This window comes from Nomascus leucogenys, chromosome 2 (assembly GCF_006542625.1).
Source record: "Nomascus leucogenys isolate Asia chromosome 2, Asia_NLE_v1, whole genome shotgun sequence".
In the NCBI taxonomy this organism is placed as follows: domain Eukaryota; kingdom Metazoa; phylum Chordata; class Mammalia; order Primates; family Hylobatidae; genus Nomascus; species Nomascus leucogenys.
The window spans coordinates 44,491,126-44,498,859 of NC_044382.1; the positions used below are offsets into that span (position 1 = coordinate 44,491,126).

The 7,734-nt window shown below is 38.4% G+C and overlaps 1 protein-coding gene across 1 annotated transcript in view; it reads left to right on the top strand.

Moving 5' to 3' along the window:
* Positions 1-7,442, top strand: part of PPP2CA (protein phosphatase 2 catalytic subunit alpha) — a 28,096-nt gene extending 20,654 nt beyond the window's left edge. Inside the window, exons 3-7 of the mRNA XM_030829115.1 lie at positions 2,149-2,322; positions 3,095-3,184; positions 3,671-3,832; positions 4,964-5,082; positions 6,321-7,442. Of these exons, the coding sequence (XP_030684975.1) occupies positions 2,149-2,322; positions 3,095-3,184; positions 3,671-3,832; positions 4,964-5,082; positions 6,321-6,393 (618 nt within the window). The 3' untranslated portion in view covers positions 6,394-7,442. The remainder of the gene's footprint in view (positions 1-2,148; positions 2,323-3,094; positions 3,185-3,670; positions 3,833-4,963; positions 5,083-6,320) is intronic.
* The last annotated feature ends 292 nt before the right edge of the window (positions 7,443-7,734 follow it).

The following is a 7,734-nucleotide window of genomic DNA, read 5'->3' on the forward strand; positions in this document are numbered from 1 at the left end:
ATGTGGTTTTAGCGTGAGCTGAATTTTCTTGATTAATATCTGAATTGTGTAAAGTGCTACAAAATATTTTTGGAGATCGTTATTTTCTGCATCTGTAAAATGAAGGAGTTGGACTAGATGGTGGAAGGTTTCTGCAGTGACTCCAAATACTATGAAAAGAGCTAACCTGTGCTAAAAACCCAGAATGAATCCCAGTGCTCAAAGAGGAACGAATGTGCTACCTTTAAGAGTTTATGCAAGCAGCCTGGGCAACCTAGTGAGACTCCATCTCTTCAGAAAACAATTTTAGCCAGACATGGTGACATGTGCTGTAGTCCTAGCCACTCTGGAGGCTAAGGTGGGAGGATTGCATGAGCCTAGGAATTTGAGGCTGCGGTGAGCTACATCATTGCATTTGAGCCTGGGCGACAGAGTGAGACCCTATCTGGGGGGAAAGAAACTTACTCATGGAGGTTAATGGGCTGAATTGTAGCCCCCAAAATTCATTTGTCTAAGTCCTAACCCACAGCACCTCAGAATGTGACTGTATTTGGACAGGTAATTAAAGTAAAGTGGGGTCACATGGTTGGACCCTAATCCAGTGTAAGTGGTATCCTTATTGGAGATTAGGACACAGATGGGGAGAAGATAAGACAGATGGAGAAGATGAGCATCCATAAATCAAGGAGAGAGGCCATCAGAAGAAACCAACTCTGCTGACACCTTGATCTTGGACTTCTGCCTCTGGAACTGTGAGGAAGTAAATTTCTGTTGTTTAAGCCACCTATTCTCTGATGCTTTGTTGTGGCAGCCTTAGCAAAAGAATACCGGGGGGAAAGGATGTTTCTTTCAGTAAATGGTGCTGAAGCAAATGGATCAGAATGTATTGTAGAACTAAATGTAAGAGCTAAAGGTACAAAACTTCCAGAATAAATCAGAAAATCTTTGTCAGGTTAGGTAAAGATTCTTAGATATAACAAAAGCACAATCCATAAAAAATTGAAAAATTGGACTTTATCAAAATTAAGATTATGTTTCTTCAAAAGATGACACCAGAAAAAAAGTACTTGTATTCAGATATTAAAAAAAAAAACAAACCTTTTACAGCTCAATAACAAGACAGATAATTGTTAAATGGGCAAAATATTTGAATAGATAGTTAACCCAAGAAGATGATACATGAGTGGTCAGTGAGCACATGAAAAGATGCTTGATATCAGTTGTAATCAGGGAAATGCAAATTAAAGTAACTGAGATACTACTTCACATCTATTAGAATGGCTGTAATCAGTAAGGTTGATAATACCAAGTGTTGGTTAATACCGGAGATTAAACTCTTCATGCGTTGCTGGTGGGAATATAACATGGTCTAGGTACTTTGAAAAACAGTTTGACTGTTTCTTAAAAAGTTAATTACCAGGTGATCCAACAATTATATTCTTAGGAATCTTCCTAAAAGAAATGAAAGCATATGTCCACAGAAAAACTTCCATGCGTATGATTATAGCAACATTATTCATAGTAGCCAAAAACCTCAGTAACATAATTGCCAGTTCATCTTACCTGTGAGTAGAGAAACAAAAAATGGTATAGCCATACAGTGAAGGACTGTGCAACTATGAAAAGGAACAAACCACTGATCTATGCCAGAACATGGGTGAGCCTCAAAAATATCCTAAGTGATATTTAGCCAAAAGACTACATTTTGTATTCCATTTATATGACATTTCTAGAAAAGACAAACTCAAGACAGAAAGTAAATCAGTGGTTGCCAGGAGCTAGAGTGGGAGTGGAGAGTGACTGCAGGAGGGATCTTTTTGGGATATTGGAAAGGTACTAAAACTGGATTGTGGTGATTGTTGCATAACTATAAATTTGTGAAAAATTACTGAACTGTAAAGTAATTTATGGGGTTTTATAGCCCATTGATTATGTTTGGTATAAAGTTGGTGGTAGAGGGAGTTTGATTTTAGTTGAGATGAGGTGGGCAAACACCCCATGGGCATTTAAAAATTTTGTAGAGCTGTGGTTTTGGTTCAGTATGATATGAGGATGTGTGCTGTTTTTTAAACAAAATTGTAACTGCTTTTTTTTCTATAGAAAGTTTCTTGAATTTTCATTGGTTTTTGAAAGAGCTAGTTGTTTATGTTTTGCATTTTATCGTTTTAGGTTCGTTACCGTGAACGCATCACCATTCTTCGAGGGAATCATGAGAGCAGACAGATCACACAAGTTTATGGTTTCTATGATGAGTGTTTAAGAAAATACGGAAATGCAAATGTTTGGAAATATTTTACAGATCTTTTTGACTATCTTCCTCTCACTGCCTTGGTGGATGGGCAGGTATGTGGATCTAAAACTCATTGCTGATTATTTCAGAGAATCTGCTTTCTTTAGTGTTCAGATGCTCATGACTCTTTCCACTCTTACACCCCTTTGGGGATATTTTTTAGTAGATATTGATAGCATTCATTCAAACTTAAAAAAAATTTAATTTGACAAATGTGTCCAACTTTTTTAAGTGCATTATTCTTTATATCAGGCACTGAACTATATGGTGGGATCACAGGGGTGGGTGATGTAGCCCATTTACCCTCTCAGACTGTTTTTGGACAAGTTTGGGAGATGTAAGGAGCTAATTATTGGCTTAGGTAGATGTGCATACAAAAGAACTTACAATAAAATTTTATGAGTATGAAGATACTAGTCTCTGGCAGGGGGGAGGAGTGATATCCAAGAAGTTTTCTCAAAGGAGCTGTTTGAGGTGGAGTCTGGGTGTGACAGCGATGGTCTATTACGAAGAACGGGAGTGTACTCAATAGTTTAGAGTGGGCTGGAGCAAAGATGAACCCTGCAAAGTCAAGTCTCATTCAGGCAGAGCACAGAAACACCAGAGGGGCCAAGTGATGGGGGTGCCCAGCTCATTTTTAAAAATTTTTATAGCGACACAGGGTCTTGCTCTGTTGCTCAGGTTGGTCTCAAACTCCTGGCCTCAAGCAATCCTCCTGCCTCAGCTTCCCAAAGTGCTGGGGTTACAGGCATGAGCCACTGTGCCCAGCCAAGAATGTTTACAAATTCTTTAGGTAAGGTTAACCTTTTAAACCACTCTTTTCAGATCTTTTGTCTACATGGTGGTCTCTCGCCATCTATAGATACACTGGATCATATCAGAGCCCTTGATCGCCTACAAGAAGTTCCCCATGAGGTATGACTTGTATTTGATAAAATATTTTCAGAAAACTTACTAGGGAGTGGAGAAGTTTAATTGTAAGTTCATTAGATATATTCTCATATAATTCTCAAAAACAACTTGAGGTGTGAGCACTCTTGTCTGCCCTGTTGTTCAAAAGAAGCTGACATTAAGAAACCTGCCAAGATCACAACAGCTGTGGAGCTGGGCTTATTAGGACCTAGGTTGTCTGTCTTAGACTCTGAAATTTGCATAATGTAGGCAGATTAATTAGGGCATGTTGCTGCTGGGTCCCATGGATGTCAACTGTGTCTCATAAAGTCTGCTGGAAAATACATCTTACTTGATGCAGATGTTTGACTTCAACTGCACAGTCTATTAGCATTGTCCACAAACATCACTCAAAAAGGGTGACTTAGGGTGCTGCTTCTGATGAATTACTTAAATAATGTGTTAACCATGTTTGTAAAAGGCATTTTATAACTTGAAGTTATTTTTTAGGGTCCAATGTGTGACTTGCTGTGGTCAGATCCAGATGACCGTGGTGGTTGGGGTATATCTCCTCGAGGAGCTGGTTACACCTTTGGGCAAGATATTTCTGAGACATTTAATCATGCCAATGGCCTCACGTTGGTGTCTAGAGCTCACCAGCTAGTGATGGAGGTATGCTGTGTTCTCTGAAATAGTTTTGTTTTTTTAGTAAACTTAAGGAAAGAAGATATTAGGGAGTTTTAAATTAATGACATTTGTGAGAAATTCCATCTATTCCTTCTGATGAGTTTACCATAGCCTAAGCCTTTTCAGTAGATGCATACTACTAGAATTAAAAGCTCAAGCTTTTGGTTACAATGAATCCATTAACATGTTTTCAGAGAAATCTGAATGACTAGGAAGTATTTGGGATTTAAGAGTGGGAAAGTAAGATATAGGAAGTTGGAGTGCGTGTATAATATTTTATGATCCCAGTGTTATTTCATATATTTAACATGTATGTATGTAGGAGAGACTGGAAAGAAATGCACGAAAATGTTTTAAGTGGTCCTTTGGATGGTACGATTACAGGTGATTTGAAAGAAGGGAAGGAGGCAAAAGTTCTTGACATGGCGCACTGATTAGCATATTTTTAAAATAAGGTCCTAATTAGATTAATACTAGTACAGCTCTGTGGTTATCAATAAAATCTGACTTTGCTAAAGATAAAGAAATTTGTGAACAATACTAAACAAAAAGTAACAAAAGTAGCTCATGCATTCAGATGGATGGATTTTGAGGAAATGAGGCTAGAGATCCTAGAGGCATATTGCATTTGTTCCTGAGCAGTGAACAACTTACAGGCCTTTACCTGTGACTGACAAAATTGGTAAGGTTCTGGTCTCCAGAATTAAGTATCTACTTCTCTAGGGAATGGCCACTTAAATACTCATTCTTAAATCATGTTTTAAGGCCACTGCAATAGAAGAGGCTAATGAGACACTATCATTTACAGCAAGGCAGATACATGAGAAGCATTTCATTCTTTGGTGGTTGCTGCTGTTTGTTAAAAGCCTTTTTCTTTTTTTTTTTTTGTACTAAAAAAAAAAGTTTCGTAATTAGGGGGAAAATAAATACATGTGTATCTTACAGGTTGTATGAAGTACAGCAAATTATTAAGTCATCCAGAAAAAAAGCATTAACATTTCTTAAGCCCCTTTGGCAGGGTTGGGAATGAGTAGAGATTTTTTTCTCTCTTGAGTGAAGTAACATTTAGTTGAATTGAAGGAGTAAAGTAAGATTTTTGTCTCCTTTTCCTTGTAGGGATATAACTGGTGCCATGACCGGAATGTAGTAACGATTTTCAGTGCTCCAAACTATTGTTATCGTTGTGGTAACCAAGCTGCAATCATGGAACTTGACGATACTCTAAAATACTCTTTGTAAGTATTTCTACCTGAACATTTTATTGCATTACTGCATATGTAGGTTTTTGGTTTATTTATTTTGAGAGAGAGGGTGTCACTATATTGCCCAGTCTTATCTCCAACTCCTAGGCTGAAGTGATCCTTTCACCTTGGCCTCCTAGAGTGTTGGGGTTACAAGTATAAGATACAGTGCCCCGCCTGAATACACAGTTTAAATGTGAGCTTTAAGAGTTTAAGGGGGCCAGGCGCGGTTGCTCACGCCTGTAATCCCAGCACTTTGGAAGTCTCAGGCGGGCGGATCACCTGAGGTCAGGAGTTCGAGACAAGCCTGACCAACATGGGAAACCCCTTCTCTACTAAAACTACAAAAATTAGCCCAGTGTGGTGGCACCTGCCTGTAATCCCAGCTACTCAGGAGGCTGAGGCAGGAGAATCGCTTGAATCTGAGAGGCAGAGGTTGCAGTGAGCCAAGATTGCGCCACTGCACTCCAGCCTGGGCAACAGAGCGAGACTTCGTCTCCAAAAAGTGTTTATTAAAGGATTATGCTATGTTAGATTCCAACTTTTATTTTTAAGTTTTGTTTTTTTTTTTAATGGATCTACATTGAAACACACCAACAGGAACTTATTATATATAGATCTTCGTATGAATTACTAGGTTTTTCACTTTTAAAACCATGTTTTGTGTTTTTTTGTTGTTTGTTTGTTTTTTTGAGACGGAATCTCACTCTGTCGCCCAGGCTGGAGTGCAGTGGTGCGATCTTGGCTCACTGCAAGCTCCGCCTCTTGGGTTCACGCCATTCTCCTGCCTCAGCCTCCCGAGTAGCTGGGACTACAGGCGCCCGCCACCACGCCCGGCTAATTTTTTGTATTTTTAGTAGAGATGGGGTTTCACCATGTTAGCCAGGATGGTCTCGATCTCCTGACCTCGTGTTCCGCCTGCCTCAGCCTCCCAAAGTGCTGGGATTACAGGCACGAGCCACTGCGCCTGGCCAACCATGTTTTGTTTTGTTTGAAATTTCAGTCAAGGTAAAAACCATGTTTTTATAAAAGCATAGTCTCTGTGGCTGAAGTTGCCTTGGCTCTTTCAAGGGGAGTACAGTTAACAGACCATTATCATTAAGGTTCTGTTACATTAAGACAAGCCGAAATTGAAGAGGAAGTGTAAAGTTTGGAAGACTCATGTTCTTGATTTTGATTGTCAGTACATGGAGGTCTTGGAACATAAACCATGAATCTGTCTTGTTTTTCAGCTTGCAGTTTGACCCAGCACCTCGTAGAGGCGAGCCACATGTTACTCGTCGTACCCCAGACTACTTCCTGTAATGAAATTTTAAACTTGTACAGTATTGCCATGAACCATATATCGACCTAATGGAAATGGGAAGAGCAACAGTAACTCCAAAGTGTCAGAAAATAGTTAACATTCAAAAAACTTGTTTTCACATGGACCAAAAGATGTGCCATATAAACATACAAAGCCTCTTGTCATCAACAGCCGTGACCACTTTAGAATGAAACAGTTCATTGCATGCTGAAGCGACATTGTTGGTCAAGAAACCAGTTTCTGGCATAGCGCTATTTGTAGTTACTTTTGCTTTCTCTGAGAGACTGCAGATAATAAGATGTAAACATTAACACCTCGTGAATACAATTTAACTTCCATTTAGCTATAGCTTTACTCAGCATGACTGTAGATAAGGATAGCAGCAAACAATCATTGGAGCTTAATGAACATTTTTAAAAATAAGTACCAAGGCCTCCCTTCTACTTGTGAGTTTTGAAATCATTCTTTTTATTTTCAGGGATACCGTTTAATTTAATTATATGATTTGTCTGCACTCAGTTTATTCCCTACTCAAATCTCAGCCCCATGTTGTTCTTTGTTCTTGTCAGAACCTGGTGAGTTGTTTTGAACAGAACTGTTTTTTCCCCTTCCTGTAAGACGATGTGACTGCACAAGAGCACTGCAGTGTTTTTCATAATAAACTTGTGAACTAAGAACTGAGAAGGTCAAATTTTAATTGTATCAATGGGCAAGACTGGTGCTGTTTATTAAAAAAGTTAAATCGAGTAAATTTTAGAATTTGTAGACATGTAGATAAAATAAAAATCAAGGGCACTACATAACCTCTCTGGTAACTCCTTGACATTCTTCAGATTAACTTCAGGATTTATTTGTATTTCACATATTACAATTTGTCACATTGTTGGTGTGCACCTTGTGGGTTCTTCCTGCATATTAACTTGTTCGTGAGAAAGGAAATCTGTGCTGCTTCAGTAAGACTTAATTGTAAAACCATATAACTTGAGATTTAAGTCTTTGGGTTTTGTTTTAATAAAACAGCATGTTTTCAGGTAGAGCTTAAACTAAATGATGTGTTTACTTAGTGCAGTTTCTGGTTATGAATATTATATTGCTATGTGTATATTATATGGACTCTTTAAAATGATTGACAGATTGGCAAATTCTTAAATCTTTGTACATTGTTGAGTCATATGTTCTTAGAGTTAAATTTGTCTCAGATAAGAAAGTGTTAAAGCATTAGCCTGTGTCAAGTTCTTTGAGTGATACTAGTGAAACCAAATAGAAAACTGTTGTTGGATCATGATTTAGTCTTATGTACATTCACCCGAAGACAAAAATGGTACTTAAAGTGGCAGTGT